This window comes from Prorops nasuta, unplaced genomic scaffold, assembly GCF_024137725.1.
Source record: "Prorops nasuta isolate Cenicafe-Biocafe unplaced genomic scaffold, Cenicafe_Pnas_1.2 PNAS00015, whole genome shotgun sequence".
Lineage (NCBI taxonomy): Eukaryota > Metazoa > Arthropoda > Insecta > Hymenoptera > Bethylidae > Prorops > Prorops nasuta.
This window is the reverse complement of record NW_027116812.1, coordinates 981394-1004398: the sequence shown is the minus strand read 5'-3', so window position 1 is coordinate 1004398 and position 23005 is coordinate 981394. Positions and strand designations below refer to the sequence as shown.

General features: G+C 39.5%; 1 protein-coding gene across 3 annotated transcripts; it reads right to left on the bottom strand.

Moving 5' to 3' along the window:
* Window positions 1-353: 353 nt before the first annotated feature.
* LOC136778843 (glutaredoxin domain-containing cysteine-rich protein CG12206-like) lies at window positions 354-22699 on the bottom strand. Of its 3 annotated transcripts, none has more exons than XM_066735971.1 (5): window positions 22592-22699; window positions 19237-20868; window positions 6378-6611; window positions 2363-2428; window positions 354-1693 (listed from the first exon to the last, which is right to left on the bottom strand). In XM_066735971.1, the coding sequence occupies exons 2-5, from the start codon at window positions 20752-20754 to the stop codon at window positions 1517-1519; spliced, it is 1995 nt and encodes a 664-aa protein (XP_066592068.1). In that variant the 5' UTR covers window positions 20755-20868; window positions 22592-22699; the 3' UTR covers window positions 354-1516. The 3 variants fall into 3 exon arrangements, with proteins under 3 accessions (XP_066592068.1, XP_066592069.1, XP_066592070.1); XM_066735972.1 differs by lacking the exon at window positions 22592-22699 and adding an exon at window positions 21978-22367; XM_066735973.1 differs by lacking the exon at window positions 22592-22699 and adding an exon at window positions 22012-22367.
* Window positions 22700-23005: the final 306 nt, after the last annotated feature.

The following is a 23005-nucleotide window of genomic DNA, read 5'->3' as shown; positions in this document are numbered from 1 at the left end:
ACTCCTCTACGCCCTAGTTACCGAAACATTCGAATTAAACTCAACCAAAGATTGCCTCCAGTCGAGCATGAAACGACGATTATTCTTTGATTGAAACTAAATACTGCGCACACCTAAAGCGTCGTTCTTTGCCTTTGTAGTAGTTGATAAAATACCCTTTATTGCTTACCCATTTTCAGATAATCCCTGTTTTACAGGATTTGCTGTGAATTAATGGGATGATTAGTGGGAAGCATGGCAATAATTGAGAATATAAATAAAAATAGACTTATCGTCGCATTGTTACTTTACAATTTACATAGTTCGGTGTGTGAGTATAAAGATTGTTTCTCTCGGAGCGAACTTGAAGATAATTACAAAAATTTTAAGATACTTTATTGATCAATATTTTACAACTTTCTTAATTCTAAGAAATAAACTTAATGTTTCGCTGACGATGATATGCAGCTCTGTGCGAGAGCATAATTTATCTGCCATATAAGATACGCCTAGTCGATACATGTGTGCGCGCTTTCGTCTGCTCTCCTTAAATTCCGTATAGCGTAATATACATACATGTATTATACTGTATTACTTAGCACCTTATTTAGATAAGAAGTCGTTAAATGTTTTTGGGTTATCATGTATTGAGCAGTTACGGATGCTCGGTGGTCTCATACAAACTGTATTAGTGCATAGCCAAGCATGCTTTCAATTTTTAAGGTAACTAAATACTATTATGTATACATAATTAAATAATTAACAGTTAAATTTATGAAAATAATTTAAAATCAATAGATACAGAAGATCTTTTAATGGTATATCAGCGCCTAATGTTTTTTACACCTACATGCATATATTGTCTTTTTCAATCAATTTTTATTAGAATAAAAATATAGTTGTTGAATCGATTCGAAAAAATATTTAACAGAGCGAAAGAAGGTAACATTTTTGTTTAATTTTCTATAAATTAATTGTATAATTGAAAACGATAATTTTATAAAGTATACTTGAGACCATTATATTGCTTCTATAAAAATTAAAATCGATCTAAAAATAGAAATTTCTTGCGATAAAAACTGATTGAAGAAAAAAAGTAGAGAGAGAGAGAGAGAGAGAGAGAGGTGTATAATAAAATTACATTAAAAACGATATATCATAAAGTATTGAATTTTCTGTCAAGTTGTCACTATTTTCTAATATTCCATGATTAAATGATCAATTATAGATTACTAAATTTTATTTCTTTCAAATTTAAGGCATCTCTGACTAATACACGATTTATATAAGATCCCCGAACCTCGTTAAAGGGGATGAAAACACATACAGCAGTTTCATAGAAATATGTTCCAAATAATAAATATCGCAGACGTATTATTCAAGGCGTTTCACGCAAATATTCCCACATGTTATTTCCGTAAAACGTTCATTCACTATAAACGTTTTCCTGACTTTGTCCGTCGTCCTTTCCGCGGAAGAACCTTTAACGAAATGTGAAACCGTAAACACAGTCGGAATGACGAATCACTGAAAATGTTCAGCATTCCGTGCAATTAACTAGACCAACGTCGTTACAACGTATACACCTTAGACCGATAAATTCCATCGTAAAGCTGTTGCGGAGCACTGACCTCTTGCTGCCATTGCAAGTCGAACATAAACGTAATCGATAGCCTCCGCAGAACTGACACGTGGATTTCCATGCGTTTGTGTCCTAAAATGAAAAATTAAGATTAGTATACCTGCATATTCAATCGAACGTACAAGAGTATTTACGACGTGCTTCGACCATTGATACTTCGCGAAAGAAACGCATATTTTCCTATACAGATCCAAAATTAACGCAGGCACAGCAGGAAAAAAGAAAGGTGCTGTATAATATGTATATACTACAATACTATAGAGTATATCGAGAAACTGTCAGCAGTTAAAAGTGAAAGGATTGTAAAACCTTGCGTTGGTAAGAAGCACGAGTTTCTTTACGCGGTAGATTCAGTCCACTCTTCTATGGAACGGATACTTTGAAGAAGTAGACGCGCGATTATTTGAGCTAAATAACTTGACAGAGAGGTGCACCTGTGCGAGCCAGCAGAACCGGACACAACATTTTCTATACCACGTGTCTACAGCGTATCGCAATTACTCACCCGAGAGAATTTAAACCTGAATCCTTGTGGACCATTATAATACATTCTTCAGCGATCGTATAAAGCACGATCAACTTTATCATAATCCTCTTACCAGTTTTATTAAAATCTAACGGAACCCAAATTTATCGCAACTATTTTTTTCTTTAGTCTCAACACCCTGATCCATCCCCTACACGCACGTTATAGCATTTTTCGATTCAGACCAGAAAGTTAGATTAAGAATGGCGTCACACCTTGAAGGGTTTGAGAATCGTCCGTAAGTCTCCTGACTCGTTAAGCCGTTCAATGGTATTAAAGTCCTGGAACAAAAAGACAAAAAATGAGAGAATAGAATTGGTCTATTGGCTGTGATTTGTATGGATCGCTAACCACAACTTATTCCGGTACGTAACGAATAACGCTTCGCTTCCTCTCGAGAGTGAAAAAACTTGTCATTATCGGAGAAAGCAAACACAATTAAACGCCGCGTCCATAAAATGAGGGAAAAACTGATCGAGTTCGGGCTTAATGTGGATTATTAATTGGGATAAAGAACTGCAACGATTCAATGATACCAGGCTACTTTTTATTCCCCTCTCTATATATATGTATATATATATATATGCAGACTTACAGCCCGCAGGAATCGATGGATGATAAAGAAGAAAAAGTGAAATTTCCACTCAACTTGAATATATTCTCGCGCCTGTCGGCTGGCTGTCGTAACACGATGCATTACGAGAAACGTTTTATTGCTAATCTATCCAGCACCTTTCACCGCTCGAACGCGCTTACATCAATTTTCAATCCATCAGTGCGGGGCGACGCGACGTGACAGCTGTGCGTTTGCAAAAACTTGGCAGCTGATAAAATTTTTGGCACTCGCGTGAAATATTAGAAAAGCGTGGGTGTTGGGCCGTTCGAGTTATCGGTCAGCTATTTTATATAGCCAGCTTCTGTCTTGTTACATTATTGCTACTGGACTGTTTTTCTTGAGGGGGATTTATTCGTATACGCGTATGGTGTGTCGGGTTCGAAGACATCGACTGAAACGCAGCTCTCCGCTCGGCCTTGGTTCGAATAGCTTGACATTTCACTTACGCGTATATTAACTCTTCTGACAAGTCCCGGGATAGTCGAAGGTATGTCCTAAATAAGCCGAGCGGACGGGACGGGACTGGGAAACTACGAGTCAAAGGTGCTCGCTTCGCACGTACAACTAAAACATATATACAAGCCCCCTTTAAATTAATTCTGCCCAATTCAGAGGCTCCTCGTTCTATGTATGGACGAAAGATTTAATTGAATGGAATAACACGTAGTATATTTAGACTGTATATAGCTGCCAGGGAACAGTGGATTATATATCTATACTATACGCTTCGTCGTGACGTCGCATAACGAGGTTTGCTAAATTGATATTGTGAAAAAATGAGAATAGCCGGGCTTATAGAAAGTCAGCTTTCAGCCGAACCAGCTTTTTTTCTTTCTTCGATTCAACGATCCTGATTTCATTCGTACTCGAATAGCTCCATTTTTCACACCTCCACGCCTCCAATCACACCACGTTCATTGAATTATACGATTGTCCTCGCCTTTTCTTCCATGTTATGGATCCCCCCACTCTTTTTCTTCTTTCTTACTTAAGTTAATTGCTATGGTAGTTTCTCGTGTTGAGAAATCCCGCAAAGGTATTTCGAGAGCTGATTAATTGTATCGATGAGTCGTAACGGTGACACATAAATGATATTGTCGTGTAAAGTTTCCAATCCAACGTAATTGAATTCTGATAAAAAATTTTAATGTAATTCGGTGAGAAATAATTGTGTGTTTTGGAAAAATTCGAGTTACAAGATTTTAGCTTTCTTCGTATAACCGGTAGGTCATTAGAGATAAGGTGATTAGAATTTAATAGAAGCAATCCTGCCAGACAACTTGCAACTTGAAACTAGTAGCAATGTTAAATGCTAATTTTTATTTTATCATCGTATTAATTAATAGGTTCTGTAAAATTTATCATCTCTTTCGTTAAATACCATTTACAATATTATCTTTGATATGTTAAGTTTACAGTCGATTATAACAGATTAAGAATTTGTGAAATTTTCCAAAAATTTTCCATCGAGGGAGAAAAAGAAGCATGAAAAAGCCTTCAAACTAGGGCATTTTCTGGATTGGCTGAAATTGACACTTGAACACTAGATCTCCTAACACTGCCGCATAGAATGGGAAACACGGGCTCGTGTTACGAAGGAACTTAATATAAAGTTCCCACGGTTGTTTTCTTACTGGTAGCAGTGTATATCATTGGATAAAATAGCCTGAAATAATTAACTTATAATATATTCGGTAGCTCTTCGTTTCACTTAATAATTTGTAAGTGATCAAACCGAGCAATTTTCATTTAACATGGTTCAGCAATTAAATACGTTTAAAATGATTTATAAGATCAAATTAAAAAGCGATATAACGGAATGAAACGAATAATACGAAAAATATCCATTCAGCCTGATTAATTATCTAAAATATTGCTAGAGATGCATGTGTGCAGTAATGAAGATAGCACGATATCTACACTTATCGAACGTCTGGTATTTGACCACTCGCGAAACGATGAAAGAATTTTTCGCAATACAATTTCAACTCTCGAGAAATAATGAAACGGAAATTATGGTGAAAAGACCCGCCGCAACTATGACAGGAATAATAATGGCAGCTGTGTGCCAATTACGATTTAAAGTTCGCGGAATATAAAATTCTATCAGAGAACGAGAACAGGGGACCGTTAAAATTTTTACACTATTGCACGGGCAAGGAGATCTGGTTTGCGATAGAGTTGAAAGGCGACTCGAACAAGTTGGACGAATAAAATCCCAGACATTGTGCTGCAAGTATTAAAACTTTCTTTATTAAATTTCATATACTATATATATATATATATATATATATATAAATTCGCGCAAGTAAATTGCTCGATTATATTTAATGATGTTTGATTAACGAATAATTTACTAGAGTGTGCAGGTTTTTCATAATCCACGTAGTTTCACGGAGGCAAAATCGGTTGAAAGGCAGAAAACCAACACATCGATTTGCAAAAGTATTTTGCATGGCAAACCACTACGGGAACCACGGACCAAAGTTGGAATTAGAAAGATTGAAATTCATTTTGACATTTCACGTGGCATCATCGTGTCTGAACTTTCTCCACTGGCACATCTCGATCCTTGCATCCGTAGAAACAGCCTTACAGTCGTATATATGAATCGTAGCTGTCCACTGGATAAAAATCGAATCTATTCTCATCTTCAAAAAATTCCCAGTAGCTTAATAACAAAAATTCGTTTATAAAAAATTACGTAACTCCCGAAATAACCAATGGGAGAAGTTTAATGGATAATCTGAGTGAAAATCGTTAAGAAGAATAAAAGGAGAACATTTGTTTGACTTTGATACTGAATGTTGCTCTATAATTCGAGAAAAATTGAATACACTATTTATTAGCTATTGCACCTTGGTGAACAATGTGGATATTATTAATTAAGGCGAAGAGGTGCTACAGCTGTCGAGCACAGCTTGACAAGCGGTCCCTGTACAACGTTTACATCTCATTGTTCCATTGTCCTTGAATGTCAGAAAAACAAACTATTCCAGTTGCCAAGCTTCTCGTGATATTCAATCGTGAACCATGAACTAGAAAATGTAACAAAGATCTACTCTTTCTCAATCCTTGCTGGTGTATATGTAAAGATACTCGATAAACGCTCGCTCGCGCGCGCGCGCGAAGCCTTTCTGAATGAAAGTCAACTCTGCTGGACTCAATTATTTTTATTTAACGAATTTCATTCGGCTAGCTTATTATTATTCCCATTCCGCTGCTACCTGTTATTTCTTCCAGTTTATCCATGCTTCTCCGCGGACATTTCGCTTTCTAAATTATAACACTGCAGATTTTTATTAATATACTCGCTGTGCTCGAGGAAAAAGAATACTTGTACCGAAACTACGAAGTGTGCAATTTGAGCCCAGCCAACCGCGAAAGATACTGTATGAATATGGCTAAAAAATTATCCCGCCAATCCAGCTTTTACCGCGTGGAAAATCTCGGCTCGTTTTTACCATTCGCCCGGTGCTATGTTCGTTTATAGCTCGATGAAATGAGAAAATTTATCATTCGGGAAAAGCTCTGCTATAATCGAGTTAAAAGTGTCGCGGGTCGTTGTGGGGTGGGGATATGTTTCAACGAGTGCTGCATGAAAATTGACTTACCCCGAGATATCGGCCGTTTATGAAAACTTGTGGTAGGGTTATATCCATGCAGCTAAGCCGCTCCCTCAGTTCGGTTTGATAATTCGTGCAGTGGAAGAGATCTCGCTCCTCGATTTTCGCCATGTGATTCCGCAGGATCTGCCGAACTTTTATGCAGTCGTAAAAAGTTCGCCTGATGATGCCGGATGATGTGAAATATACCACGAGCTTGTCCGATTCTTTCTCCATGTATGACTGAAAATTAACATAATCAATTTTAATGAATGCGAGAGTATGATTTACAAAAGCTTAAATTTCATCGTATACTATACATATAAATCTTTTTTAACATATGGCTGATTTATGCATGTTATACGTAACGTTCACGTACGCTACTGCAGCTCCTCTCTCTCTCTCTCTCTCTCTATACAATTTCAAATGCAAATACTTTATAGCGAATGGGTGCAGTATGAAACGATATATTCATGTACCTGCTGTTTTGGAAAGCTCTTGCGATAAGCTATAAGAATAAGCAATAAAAAATAGAGGTTTCATTTAAAAGAACTGAATGCGATCTTCGTGTTCTATACGACCTTTCAAGGTTATACCAATGGCATCGTCTTATCTCCCCTTCCCTTGAATCATATAACTCATTCTTCACCACTTTCCTTATCTAGCTTTTTCTAAGAGAGAATCGAGTTTGTAAAGTGCGTCCCAACTAAATCTGCATCCCCTAAAAACTTCGGTTTTGTTCAAGTTTGAAAAAATTGTCGAAATAGGTCAATTTTACCTAGCAGGGGTAACTTTGAAAAACTAAGATAAAACTTGGTCCTCCTTCAAGTTAAAGCTGCCTGTTTCACCATTGTTTTCAAACTTGAACGAAATCGGAGATTTTAGGGGGTTCTAATTTTAGTTGGGACAAACTGTGTGTGCATATATTGAAGTAGGTCAACCTTTTATCTACTATACACAATATTGTATAAGTATTAAAAGCAAGGTACAGATTGTTTGAGAATAAATGTGGAATTGGCAATGAAAGCTTGATATTTGTGTATGTAGTTCACAATGAATATACCATCTATCTTTCAAATCTGACAATAACTAGTTTACCACTTTAGATTAAACTTTCTCTATATCGAAGATCGTCGAACAAATCCGAGTGAGCATGCTCAAAGTAACGAGGCACGTAGCGCGTTCGACGGTCCAACGATTCCGTTATTCAAATTTCAATCGTTACTCGGGCACCGCGTGCAACTGCCAATTATATTTCGTGCATGGTTCACCATCAAAATCCAATCATTAGAAACTGTATACAAGATTTATTTAAATCTTTCTGCAACTCGTTCATAATGCAAAATTGTCAATTTCGGTTCCCAGACCGACGATCGATTTAAAATTTATAACAAAAGAAGGAAATAAGAACGAAAAATCAAGATTCAGACGTATCACAAATTTCTGCAAGATATTATACTGTGGTATAAATTAATACAAAGAAAGAATGTCGTCGTACCAAGTTTATTATTCAGCGTCTGCAGTCCAACTGACTCTGTTATACTTTCGGTTGATTGTAGGGGTCACCCAGTGAGGCGGTGACGATTTCAAATTGATTTTGAATCATATACTATAATACATGAAATATGATTATGGCAAAATTGCAGAAATATTTGCAGAACATGGTCGAAACGACCGAAGGGAGGGAAAAGCGAATTGAGCCAGGGTAAGCATTGGCACGTACGAGGAGGACCGGGGGAGAGATCATGCTTTTCTAAGAGAGGAACTTTCACTGTGTGAAACAGTAAGGCAATTCAGCTTGGTGCACGCGTTACGCAGCTACGGTTGTTTACCCACCGAGTACTGTGCAATAAATTGCTTTATAAGAACCGCACGACATGACTCAACTACAATTTTATGTTCCGCCTTTTATGCAGTGATAACTTTTATGCACTCTGCGTAAAACAGTTTATTGTGCTTATCTTATATGCGTGCATGTTTCGGGTATTCACCTTCAATAAAATCTCGGCGTCCTAATCGAAAAAGTTCTCTTATAAGCGTTGGATTTATCCAGCTGTTGGAATACACGTATAATTATATCCATTTTTAGCCGATTGATTCATTGTACCGAGTTGAAGTTAATGGCTGGCCAAGCTCTATCTGCTTAAAATTTATTCAGCCGTTGGAATACAATTAATTCTTCTTTTTCCTCGCATTAACTCGACAGATTTATCGTAACCTCGGTATCGAGCTAATGGTAGGAATTTGTTCCTTTTATCCACACGACACTGCGACTGCTTTTTCTCTTTTCTTTCGATAAGACGGAATTTTAGGTGGATGCATGTATCGATCGACCGTCCATTGTATAGCGGATACATTATAGCTCGTGTTGTATCGAAGATATAATAATGATGACGAGGTGTCTGGAACCTGTTTGGTCGTGCAAGGATACCAGCTGGTATTAGGTATAACGATCATTCGGAAAAGGCTATATAACGAACATTGCACAAATCTCGCCTCTATAGAGATTTTACGATAGGCCATTGCATAATTAGATTTTTCAAGACGCTCTAACGTGCCAGCGGACTACGATGGTTTTTCGTGCGAGCACTGCTATCTTTTTCCACTCGACGAAACATCTCTTGGCGATCGGAGAGACGCAGACGCTCTCCAGTGCGGCACGACGACAGTCGCCAGTCAGAATAACGAAAAAATTCGCCCTTGTCGAGAAAAGAATCGTTCTGGAGGTTTTCAATTACCAAAGGCGACGTGATGGATAAATATCTCCTTCGGTCAATTGTCGTTTTTTCCACTACGATTTTATGGTGTATGATACACTATATATAGGTGTATTTAGGAAAGAAGATAGACTTTTTAAATCGGAATCTAGGTCTGTTTATATGAGAAAGAAAATTTGTATGGAAATTATACAAATGTAGATCGAACAGAGAAAACTGTTCCATTGGACTCTTTCGCTTGATTTGATTAATGGGATAATCCTTGCAGAGTAACATTTTCTTCTTAGAACATGTTAATTTTTACGGAATCGACTGTTCCCTACCGCAGAGTGTGTGCAAAAAGACTATAAAGAAGCTCGATTAATTATTATATCTGTATATATATCTATACCTACGCTATAAGGACGAGGTACCGAATCGGTGATGATTTCACCGGATCTGGGACAATGCTGCTGATCGTGATGCTAGCACTGTTTGTTCCAGAAATTATATACGTATATCTTACTTGGTATATCTGTATGTGTGTGAAACTGCATACCGCACGGTCACCTTGAATTTCTGCAAGCTCAGCTGTTCCGCTCCCAACAGCAGACTCAACCGAAGAGCCAGCTGATGTACAACAATTTCTAGCAATGAATTTCACGTATACAATTTCTATTGAACATATCTCTATCGAATTTCAATTAAGAGCAGTAGTTTGGATGTAATATACGTGCAGATATAACTTTGCTTCATATGGCCTTCGTACGGCATGCTTCCATCTAGTCTTTCTGCATGAAAAACTTGATTAGCACTAACGGCTGAGAAGATTTATAAAGCTAGTAAAGAAGAAAAGTCGTGACACCTTAATGAATATGAGAGTTGAGTACTATGCTAATTGTTTAGCACATTTGGTTTTAACAACGCAGTAGGTTTTTCGACCGAATCATTTATTTTATACCGAAACCATTTTCTTAATGATAGTTTTTGCTCGAGGTAGTGATGTTATTTATTTGGTAAAGGTAAGTTGAAATTTTTCAAAATTCCTCGGGTATTTATGTTTCGAATACCCGAGCAATTGTTGAAGCTAACCTGAAGATGGTTTAGGCTGGATCAGGATTTAAACTGACTTGCCTGTTCAAAGAAAACTTGAAGTAGTTCCGATCAACCCCTAGCAGGAAAAATGTATATAGGCATTCTAAATCAGGACCTGAAACAATATGCCCTATTCCATTCGCTCTCTATAAGATTTACTCAAGCTGTGTTTTTGAATATACCTGCAGACTATGATTTGTTGCTCGATTTTGCCTCGATTATGGCTAAAAAAAATAGAAGTTTATATAAACCTGATTCGATTCTCCTAAGTATTATTTATAGCTTAGTCAGACTCAAATCTAGCACCTTGATGAGAACCACATTCAAAACAGCGTTATATTCCTAACAAAATTAAAGGGTTATATATACAGGTCCCCTTAGAATTTTGAAAAAATCTTCGATATTCTTAGAATTAATATAAAAAAAGCTGTTTTTTTTTTATTTTAAATTAAATATTTCGTGAATAACCTTTCCAGCCATTAAAACTATTGTAAAAAAGAATTTTAACGGACAAGTGCTAGGTAGCTGTCATTTTAACATTTATCGCTTTGAAAAAATTATTTTTTACGGCTTATCAATTATACAATAACAGTTTTGTATTAAAATATCGATATTTTTCTGTCTCCGCTGAAAGAACAAATGCAAAATATGCCTATTTTTCCTGGTCTACAGGGACTTAACTCCTTAAGCTGTGCCGGATCCGGAACAGACCGTATGTAGTAGTGCCAATAAATAGCCGGATAGCGTTAACATGAGAGGTGAAAGCCTAAGCGAGTGTAACCATATCTCGATGACGCGTGGTCGAAAACAAATACTTTCGCGCGTTGGCACCGCCCAAACCTAGAATTCACGCATCGACCGTTCAATATTGTTTACAAAAACTGAATGCCAAACGCTGCTGTAATAACAGGTCTGACTGAAAAACAAACTAAAATACAACAATAACAATTAAAAGATGCGCAATTGTATAAGTATATTTATTCGAGAAGCGATGAATATTAAGCAATTTTTTTAATGAGGCTCCGTTGGGGGTTACGTAATAAAGTTTAAAACTACGAAACACGGTTTGTAAATACGAGCCGTTAATAACCCAACCAGTATCCTCTCTCCTCGACTATCCTCGTTGACGCTTTAAAAAGATGTATTACGAATTCCAAACGCAGAGCTCATACTTTTAACAAAATTCCTTCAAATATTCTCCAAGACCTTTACAACTGTATTTCTCCAGCTTTCTTTCTCACGTTATATTCGGAATTTCGAACGGAGGAAAAGTGTGTGGTCCATGAGAAGGACGAAATAAATAAGGAGGATAAATAAATTTCAGGTTACAATATAGAGATAAGAATAAATCTTTTGTAAAAGAGATGCATTATATTAGGAGGAAGGAGCACAGAGCAAGAAGTAAATATTAAAAGAACGAGGAATCCTACCAAGCTATGGATACGTTGGCTTCTCATCTCGCAGCCATTGATGAAATGACCTTTGGTAGGATAATCGATGCAAATGCGATGCTGCTCGATGAATGCACCTGACTCTCGCTTAATGCACCTTTTAAAGCCAATGTGGCTATGATGTAATTTAGTATTCCCCTCCCCTCTGTCTCGCAATATCACCTACATCCATTCCTTTAAGTAAAATGCATGTTCTACACCCCCGCCTCCTAAGGAGCTCCAACTCTATTAATCGACTTAGCAACGCTTTCATCACAGACACCTCGACAGTTTTTGTCATAATTTCCCCAAGATTGGAAGCCCCTAAAAATCTCTCAATTCGCATCAATATTATAGCTGCACTTTTCTTTCCTAGAGAAAGATTTCCAACGATTCATATGCAGAATACGCACGAATCGCGCTGAATGAATGCCATAATTTAAAAACGAGAATATTATCATTATGAATAATCACTGTAAGCATGTGATCTTTATGAAAGGGAAATGACTGGAATTAGCAAGATTTATAGTTCACGAGCGAGGAGCTCTTTTAAAATTTTAAATTCACTGAAAGGAATTCTTTCGCGTGAGATTTTGCCAAATGTACTTCTTACTCCCTTCCCCTCACCTATGTACATCTTGCCAAAAATTATTTGCTTTCTTCGCTTAAGTGTCATTGGCAAGATTGTTGCACTGTGATATCATCAATGTAATATCATTTTGTGGTTCATTTGTATCGAAGACTCTTTCTCGATTTCGAAAAAAATGCCTCTGCAAAAATGTACCTAATATGTCTGCTAAGTGTTACAAATTACAAGATTCAGAAATTTATACCAATTTCTACTTGGTATTGTACGAAAAATGCATTCTTACGGTTTGTGTTTCTGGCGCAAAACTGGGTGGGGCATAATATGCAGCATAAACTTCATTTTAGCCTAGTAACCCCAAATTTTGGAGAAGCATGGGCCAGTTTTGAAACCGGTTCGATCGAAACTGTCGTGAATATTGTAATATCCCAGGAATCCTAACGGTAACCCAATATTACTTACAATAATATATGCACGTGAACCCCCTAATTTGTTAAATCCCTGCCTCGCGCGCTGGCTGGAAAAATTAGAATATTACTTTCATCGCAATTCCCATACATTTAAGGTGCAATTGCACTGTTGCTTAATTCATTAAGATTCTTCGGTCTCGTGGACGTGCGCGCGTGACTCTTATCAAAATGCATGAGCTCCATTTTTTCCATTCACTGTCTATGTTGAAAAGCAGGTGTGCAGCAGTCGAGATTATAAACTGGAAATTGAGTCGTTAATATAATTCCACACACTCGTATACCAAAGATCGTTGTAAATATGGAGCAATGAAAGCAGTCACGGGGTCAAAAGGCTTGTACTATATATATATATATATATATATATATAAATGAACGATCGAGGTTGATCAGATTTCGTATCAGGTCACTGGACAATGGTGTACAAAGTTTAACAGACATCGCGTGAAAAGGGATCGAAATGACAGAAAATTATATTATAAACAGAGGTGAGATTAAATCTGAGTATCGAGTGAGCTGTCGGCTCTTGCGTGATTCGGAAATTAGTACAGGTATCGCGCGGGATACGCCTACGTTGAGAATAGTGAGCAGTGAAAGCTCAGAAGTTGGAAGTTTATCAAACCCGAGCTGACACTCCACTTGGCACGCTCCCAGCTGTTGACACGTCCATACAAAGTATTATACTGACCGAATGCGCGCATCCAATTGTAATTGACGGATAACCCAAATAATTATCACGATGTACGTTTTTGTAAATCACTTCATGCGTTAATTAAACTAAAATTCAGCGTAAAATACTGATATACGAGACTGATCGAGGGTCGACGCAGCTTACCGTCGTCTTTCGCATTTATAAAATTTAACAGTTTCAGAGAGAAAAATAAAAGGAATACACCTATACGATATAAAATTCGCGATGGTACAAAGACGCATGGAGAGCTGGATCATCAATGTTGCCTTTCTGCTTTCGCTCTGTTTCAACCGTGTAAAATGTAAAACGTACGGCCTGTAACAGTGTTAAACGGCGCGTCCAATTGCAGCCATAACAGTATTCATAACCATTTATATACTATAACCACCGGTAAAAATAGCCATTTCGGAAGGGCTAATCGCGACGATAATTCTATAGTAACGAGTGCCACCTTTGTGGTAACGGGACACCTGAGCCTTATTCAGTCTATTGTTGTTGTTTAAATTGTACGTTACCTAAGAAAAAAATGTAAATTAGTAGAATTAGAGATCCGTGTATAAAATTTATTAATACAGAAATTTATCGAGCTTCGCGCATAATATTAATCGAACAGCAATTTCCGAGTTGATTTTATTCTCCACCGATACTACGTATTACTACAGCGTCAAGTTTCTGAATCAAAGAGTTCAGAGAAGAGGAGGTAATAGTGGGGATCGAGTTCCTTCTTCGTTGATCTTTGGGTAACGTATCCGAGAAGAGGCTGTCTCCGCGGCGGCCTCTTTGACCCGCTTTCTCTTTTCCCACTCGATTTGTCTCGTGGACATAGTACCTGCCGCCGCGCCGCCACGCATTTTCTTCAACCGGGAAACTCGGCACCTGCTGATTTTCAAGTCTACGCACGCGCGTCCCGCTGGAACTGCAGCAGAACCGGAAGTCCTCATCGGGAAGTGGGTCGTCGAGCCATCGATTACATCTGTGCCCGTTAGTGGCAGAAACAATTAAAGCGATTAAAGTCATATTTTTTATAAGGGCCCCCCACGACACCCATTTCCCATTGAGATCTCTTGTAACATTAGCTGATCCGTGCCATATGCCCTCAATCGTCACCTCCACACTTTTTCGACAGTCTGTTTCTTCTTGATAAAATATGTTTTTCTTTTCTTTTGTAATCAATCGATTATATAATTGGAAAATCGTTTTTATAATAATAAAAAAAATAAGACATTTTCTCTACGGAGAATTCGTCACGCCGGGTGGAGGTCGCGAGGAGTTCGCAGATTCCTCTAGCATTGTTGCCACACTAAAATGCGGAACGGGAATTCCCGTTATAATTGCCGATATGTACGCCAGAAATGCGCTTTCGGTTCCCAACTCGCCGAAATGATATAAGAACGGACAAATAATTACGGTAATTATGGATTTCCACCGAGAATTAATTGGCAATGTTCGTTATTTTATGGAACAGCAAATTTATCTCTGCTGCTTGTTTAAAATAGTCCACGTGCCAATTGACTATTCTTATGAGAGTTTAATAAATTTTTGGACATTTTCGGACAAAGATATTATATTTATTGACTCTTCTAATTTCAAATTGATTCACATTATAGTTTTGCCGAATATTTTGAAATAGACTTTTCTGTGGAATAAAGAGAAATTTTTATTTTTATCGAAGCGCGACAGCTATCTAAAGTACTGATAAAATCTCAATTTAAATGTGACAATTGAAACAATAAAATATTAAACGCTAATTTGTTTAATCGATTGCATATGGCACTCTTAATTATATAAATGTTCAATATCAAAAAGAAAGCCAGACAAGGTCGTCGATATGGGTCGAAACTCTGCCATAGCTTCCATTTCACATTTTTCATCTTTCCTTTACGTTCGGCATACGATATCGAAGTGTCAAAGTGGGACGCACCTACTTATCTCGCCACTCTTTAATCTATATAGTCATTTAATAAAACGCCAAGAGGCATTTGTCTGATCGAATTATTAGATAGTATTGATGATAAAAAAGAGATGCTAATTTTCAAAATTACATTAGTTACATTCGTGGCATAGGTTTATTCGATACTGCAAAGCCTAATCAATGCAATGGTAATAATACAAATGTCAATACACAGTTGTTAAATAAAATCATATATTGATTAAGTAGGTAAATCAAGAAAGGAATCTGCTTGTTTTATAATAGTTGGAGAAACGAACTATGATTTCGAAAGTAACGTTAAATTTGCAGCCATGGCATGTCTAACTATTAAAACGTAATGCTTTAAACTGTATTATTTAAGTTTACATAATACCCCCCTTTATGAGTGGTCCATATTAAAAAATGCCTGGTGGGTAACCATAATTATAATTAGTTTAACAAATATTTGTGAATTACTTGGTTCTTTTTTCGAAACTTTCAGACTCACTTTTACGACAGGTAGAAAAAAAGTCATCAGTAAATATATGGCCCGTTGAAGTCGAGAAAGTGACAATTACACGAAATTGCTTAGAAAATTATGCTACATTATTGCTCCGTTGTGCTTATATATATATATTATATAGTAGAGTAAGCACGAAAACAATGCAAGTACCCACCGATAAAAGAACAATTTTGTATTCGTCATTGTTAAAAATATGTTGCATTCGACTACTATGAAAGCAGAAACTTTTAAGTTGGAAACTATAATAATATATAATCTGATAAAAATTGTCGCTGTTACAGGAATAGCGAATTTTCAATATTATGCTTGACGAGTGTGTAATAAGCTATAGTATACAAATATAATTGCGTCAAGTTGCTGTCATCAGTAGGATATAAGCAGAGGGCATACCGAGGAGATGGGAAGGAAGAACCGATAAATTCTAATTGCAATTGGAGCGATTATATACGTTGATTATCGTGCCGGACTGTTGAGGAGTGCGAGCCTGGCGAAAGTGGCTCGAGACTGGATGATTCTGTGACTGGTAAAACGGGCAAGCAGGTTCACGTGCAAAGGTACGGCGCTTCGCTCTGTAATTTTGCGAAATGGGCCGCGCGAGACCACACACGCATTACTGGCACGCACGAATATGGCAAAAAGCATTCTGGCACGGAACAGCCGTGCTACGAGCGCCGAGAAAAAGTAATTTTCATTTATTTAAATAGCCCACCAAATCATTCGTATCTCGCATGAATAATCCATCCCACCACCAATCAGCTCCTTTAGCAAAATTTTGCACTTCTCTAACCTCGTGATATCAAGGATATTAATTTGCAAGATAATGCATTGTTGGAGTTTAGGATTTGCAAGACGATATATATAAGTATAGAAATGTTGGCTGAATTAAAAATGAAGCTTGTCCGGCCGGATGAGATTCCGGGGGAGGTAGCAGCAGACTGGCTGGTGCAGAAATCAAGAAAAAGGAGCATGCCAGCACGAAAAGAAATGCTAAACCTGTTGTGGCCCGGCCGACAAATGAGCCCGTAGGAATTCGAGTGGCCTCGGACTCGGACGCCTTGAATGAGTGGCGGAAGACCTCAACTGCGCAGATTCGCACGCTCTTTCCAAGCATCCTTAAATATTATCGGTAAATATGTACCAAAGACTCGATTATTTCAATCGACCGAATTGACAGTCCGTCCAAAAATATTCTTCCCCCTTCGGCTTCTTCTTTCTATGCATAATACCTCATTTATTTCTTAGAAATTCATCCTACTTCCCCTCCCGTTCAACAATCGTTCCAGAAACGAAGGTTCTTTTTTTTCAAGTGTTTTTCCCATGAAGAAAATTTAAGAGACTGCTGCTACACGGATATCTTTGCGATTCGATCGATTTATTACGCAAATTGGGTGACTTTCAGGTCCAGTTTGCAGCAAATAGCGTAGCAGGCGTGTAAGACGCCATATTTGAAGTGTATTACTCAAAGTGCTCAAAGCTCTACCGCAACTGCACTGGATTCCGCTTACTTAGCTTTACAGTTAGATCGTTTGCGACTATCGACGTCAGATGGAATCAACTGGTGAGTCAACTTTCTGCACAACCATCGTGTTCTCCTAATGCCAGGCCAGGCCTAACTTCCGGTCTCGCCTAATATAGTGCAAACGATTGATGCGGAAACATTTGAAAAATTTACTGACTTCTTAGTTGATATACTGTAATACGTAATATCTCACTTTGCAGGTTGAAATAAAAATGTGAGAGGTTTGAAAAGTGTGTAATAGTCTTCTTAATGAACCAATAAATATATTTATTGTAAATGAGAAATTTTATAAGGTTCGAGAAGAAGATATTCAATGTGCATCGTCGCGGAGTTTCCGGTGTTGCCATGCGAGTGGGTACACGTCGCGGGTTCCGTCGAAGCGGAACAGATCGACATAACGGTAGACTCGATAAAACGATATGACGGTACTCGAAATTCCGCAACAATCGACCAACTCGAATTTGCAGAGGCAAATTTTTTAGCTGCACAGCGTACCGGCCACCTGTTCTTTTTTCTCCGGTAGGCCAACAGCCGATTCTCCCCCCTCTCCTCTCCTCTCATCTTCATTTTCTTTCTCCGACTCAATATAGCTCCTGTAAAATTTTCATTTCCCTCGCCGCGCGTTATTATGACAGTCGAGCGAACAGTTAACTTTGCTAAATAACCCTGCAACAATTATATAGCCTAACTGTAAATTTATTCAAATGGTATTGAATTTTCTGGCCTAATGAAATAGTTATCAGGTCAGGATGGAATATGAGAATAAGGCTTGTGCTACTTGGCGAATTAGAAATCTCGATCAACGCGCTGCACGCGGACGCAGAAATGGCGATTGTTCCAAATCCCGATATGGACGCGTGGGTTATAAATTATTATTTACGGACAGTTTAAGTTTTAATGTCTTCCAAAGGCTACGCCTATAATTATTTATCTCTGATGCGATCAGATGTTAATACGTCGCGACGTATTATTTCCCATTCTATACAGATAAGGTTATCTCAAGCCAACGCCTTCCCGACACTGGAACCCGTTTCTTCTGGATCGTTAAGGCTTGATTTCAACTGCAGGTTACGAGTTTTCTGAATGAACCTTGCTTGCCACCGTTGCGACATCCTCGCTATAACTATTCCAACGCGATAATGCTACAAATTCTCTTTACTTTTATATTTTTGGAGAGAAAGGGCAAAATTACTTGCCGTCTTTTTTTTTACACGAAAGTGTTTATTGGGAGTAACTCTTCAAACCCGTGATAAAGATCAGTCAAACGGTTCATTCTCAATTTAATAAACGTATTGTCTACTAATCCCTTATCAAGGATGTGTTGCTTAACGTGGTAATTTGGCTTTTCAACGCTGTGCGTTTTTGTATTATCAACTTGACTCGATCCGCCATTGTGTGATAAATAATAATCAGAATGACTCACCAGCTATTCTTTTTGTTGTTTACTTTGTAAATGCCGATTTCTCCTATAACACTTCACCTCACAGGAGGCACCAATTTGTTTAATACTGAATAATAGGGTTTCCAAAATGAATGATTCTTGGTAGTTATGATTTTGTTTATTTCGTTTTGTTAATTGAGAAGTTATATGTGATCGGTTATCGTGTTCAACTTAACCTTTTCCTTGAATTACTACTTGTCTCATCAACGAAACAGATCTAAACTGAAAAATCAATCCCCTGCACCTACACTGTCGGATGATCGACCGACGATTGACGAGGCTGCCGTCACATACCCGAGTCCTCCCGAATCCCGGCGAAGCAACCTATGTATTAATATGGTACAAGCAGCGAACTCTCGAGAAAAGGCCCGTTTTTAACTATAGTGCGATATAGATATAATTTTATTTTCTTTATCAGCCGCGCGACTTGGATGGTTTTGCAAATGTTACGTTTTATACATAAAACACTGCAACGTTCTTATCACCGAACGAAAGATTAGGATTATCTCACCTTGGAAGTGGGATTCTGAAGGAATGTAGCTATTCCAGCACGAACCCTGTTCTTGACACCGCGTACGGTTCCCTTGGCACTACGTATGGCTTCCATTTCGAGGACCTCGCAGCCAGCGAAATATTCCTCCGTGTCATTGTCTTCGTTAGGTTTCTTATTGGAACCTGGTTTCGAGGCCTCATCTTGCTGCAGTTCGTTCACGTGGAATTTATAGAACCTGTCGTCCTCGTAAAGGTACTTCTTGCCACCCTCCTGCCGGCTAGAAGCAGATCGGTTCTCGTAGTTCTGCTGTTCTATCCTCTCCTGCTCCTGTTTGCGCTCCTCGTAAGTGCACTCGGAGACAACGGGTGACGAGGCTTTTCCGTTCTCCAGAAGGAATTCCGGACTGCGAACTCTCGGGGTCGACGAGGTCTTGGAGAAGGACGATCCTCCGGACAAGGACGAACCTTTGTTGGAACCCGAATCGGAATCCGTGTCGTTGGAAAGATTCTCCCTGGACCTTCTGCCTACCGTCTTCGGCAAGGTCTGCTCGATCTTCGACGTACCGTTCTCCACGGTGGAGTCGACCTTGCTGCAGGATCGGTCGTTGATCCTCGTGACCCGAAAGCCGGAAACTTGACGGTTCTCCAAGCCCTCTCGGCCGTTCAACGAGTCGCAGCTGATGTTGCTCTCGTTGTCATCGCTGTCGACCTCGGCACCGCTGCTGGTCAGGCTGTTGGCACGATCGTGCTGACCATTTAGGATCACCGTGCTCTTACCGTTAGAGGCCGCAGCCGCAGCAGCCACAGCCGCACTCTTCTTCTTCGGCAACGGCGGCGGCGTACCGTCAAGGTCACTGCAGGTACCACTGTCCAAGGTCTCGCTGGGCGAGCATTGACCGCTGGACATGACCATCGTGTGCATAGGACTCTGGAAGTTGGTGTAATAGAAGCAAGGACTCGAACCGTTGGTCAAGGAAGAATTGTCCGTATTGCCACGTTGCACCATCGTGTCTTCTTCGAGCCGATGGCCGTTCAGGCTCTTCTCCTTGTTATTGTTATTGTGGTTGTCGTTGTTGTTGTTGTTGTTACTGTTGCTCTCGCTGCTACTACTGTTCTGACGATTATAACCCAGCTGATTCGGGCTGGCAACTACACTGATCCTGACGAAACCACCCTCCCCGGCACTGTGTTCCCGCTCGTTCACCAGGTTCGTAGCACTCACCAGCACATCACGCTTGCTCCTTGCACTTTCGTAAGGCTCGGATTGTTCGCCAAGCGTGAGCCTCACAGTGGAGATCACCCTGCTGTTGCCATTGCCATCAGGGCTGATCTTGATTTTCACTACGTGAGCAGGCTGCTTGTCGTGGTGCCTGCCGTTGGACGATTGCACTTCCGGGTTCGCGCAGACGGAATCGGCCCCGACGAATACCGTTGCTCCGGCCTCGGCCGAGGATGGGGGGGCCCGGATTGACACAGTCTGCCTGGCCTGGCAAGATGCCAGTGCCGCGGGGACGGTCATCGCGCCAACCTCCTCCATATGCTCATCCAGATAAACACCGATATCCCCCTTCCACCTGCCAACCTATCGGATATACGGACAGCTACCTTCACCACCACGCTCTTACACCCCGATGCTGGATGATACCTCGATCTGCAACATTCACGCAGTTGCGTTTATCACTTTTCACGCTATTCTATTGGTACCCACACACACATACACATAAACTTCTAAAGTTATCAAAATCATGTTAGAAAATTGCATTCTTACATGGAATTTTAAGCTTATGGCTATAAGTTTTATAGGTATAATCTTTTGGAATTTTCAGGGTAAATTACTCTCTTCGATTTCTGTGTTCTGTGTACAGGTATGCATGCAGGGGCTAGTTATGCAGTGCCAGAGGCAAAATTCTTCGTGAAAGGAATGGACGAGCATCGGTCGCGAATCATCGTTCAACTTTCCAAACGATTCTACGGGTTATCGATTGTATGGAGGAAAGATCTGGACCAAGACTTTTTCATTATGTCTTTGCCCACGTGTGTACGCACAAAAGTTTGCAATAATTTACAGAGTTTAGTTGCATGGAATCTTTCCGGAAGCTGGTCTGTACCTTCTCGAGGACATTTACCTATATTAACAAATCGAGATTACCGCTACAATTAGCCAATTACGAAGGCATCCGTACACGTGTCAGTAGGGATAAAAATTTTCCCGCTTGATTAATTCCTGCTAGCTGCGCTCGCATCAGCCTCGATCAGCCGAGCATAATTACCGAACCGTTTGAACAATCTCAGAAACTTTCCAGATAATATCTCACGTTCTCAAGGATGAATTCCTCAACGGTCGGCGTAATTGCCTCGTGCGCATTATGACATGTAATTTTCCCAATACAATATTGAAAGCACCGAGAGATAAACAAATTAAAGGACATTAAATAAAAACCAGGCCACCATACGGAAAAGTTAATATTAGTTGCGAAAGTCATTTTCCACTGGCACGAAGCATTGAAGAATAGCTAAATGGATTACAGGTATTGGATATATAGGAAATTCGGTCAGTTATTTCAAGCAAAAGAAAAAAATTGTGTTATTGCTAACGAGAGTTAAGTAAGGATATAGGAAATATTAAAAAAATAAGAGAGAGAGAGAGGAAATTAAATATCTGTTCTCTCAAGGTTAAATTTAAATAAAATTACACCTATAAAATCCAACGGTTTAGAATCCGAAAAATTTGATGAATGGTTTTAGCAAAGGATTATGTACATGCAAATGAATCTCCGGCAAAAGCGGCAAATACTTGAAGAGTCATCTCGCAATGTCCAGTAAATCCGGGCCAAAGGGCAAATATTTCAGATTCTCAAGGACGGATTCTTGGAGTGACTTCATTCATGCTGGCCCAACGAGGTTTACGGATAGTGGAAGATACTTTCAGCGATCACTATCACGGTCCATATGCAACGGAATATTGAAAGTACCATTGGAAGTTCGAGAACGTCGCGACTCACGATCACCTCGACGTGGTTTAATTAACGAACTGATCTAAGAAACTTTCCAGATGCTATCTGGCCCAAGGATGAATTCCCGGTCGATAGAGCGGCAGAACTGAGCACCGAAGCAAACGTGGAGGGATCGGAGCCTGCGGAATTCTTGGCTGGACCTTGCCTGCGGGGCCCGACCGACACCTGTACGCCGCGTGTGCGCACGCGTCGACGATAGGAAGGAAGCCCGGCCCGGGAGAGCTGCGAGGAATGATGCAGAGGGGATCGCCGTTCTTACCCGTGTGTGTATGCATGTGTGTGTATGTGTGTGAGAGAGAGAGAAATAGAGAAAACGGGAGAGACAGTTAAAGAAAGAGAAACAACGTGAACACCACTTACGGACTGCATATGTGTATTAAGAGCAAAACATAGTAAAAGCCGCGCGCGAGTCAACTCGTTCACCGCACGAGCCGTCAGTAACTGTACTGCCTGTACTCTCTGCCTACCGAGTGTCTTCGACATTCACTCTTGCGACTAGCAGGTGGAGTGGTAGTGGTGGGGTCTCAGTTCCACTAAAGGTCCCACCACGAGGCCCTGCTACTCGAGGAAGGGGACTCTGTAGCTTCAATGAGGAAGGAGACTCGCGCGTTGAATCAACGTTCGAGGGAAGAAAGTCTCACGCGGTGAGGGAAGAAAATTTGGAATTTGAGAAAAGTTGCTTTTATACGTGTTGCTGGAAAACGAAAAGATGATTATGGTTGGAAAAAGTGGGATCTATTCTAGTTTGTAGATGAGAGTGAATTTTTGAATGGT

Coding starts and splice junctions, on each gene's coding strand:
- LOC136778843 (XM_066735971.1), bottom strand. CDS start 20,754: ATGGAGGAGGTTGGCGCGATGACCGTCCCCGCGGCACTGGCATCTTGC. Junction 6,612..19,236: donor TTCAGAATCCCACTTCCAAG/GTGAGATAATCC, acceptor GTTAATTTTCAG/TCATACATGGAGAAAGAATC. Junction 2,429..6,377: donor TAAACGGCCGATATCTCGGG/GTAAGTCAATTT, acceptor TTTTTGTTCCAG/GACTTTAATACCATTGAACG.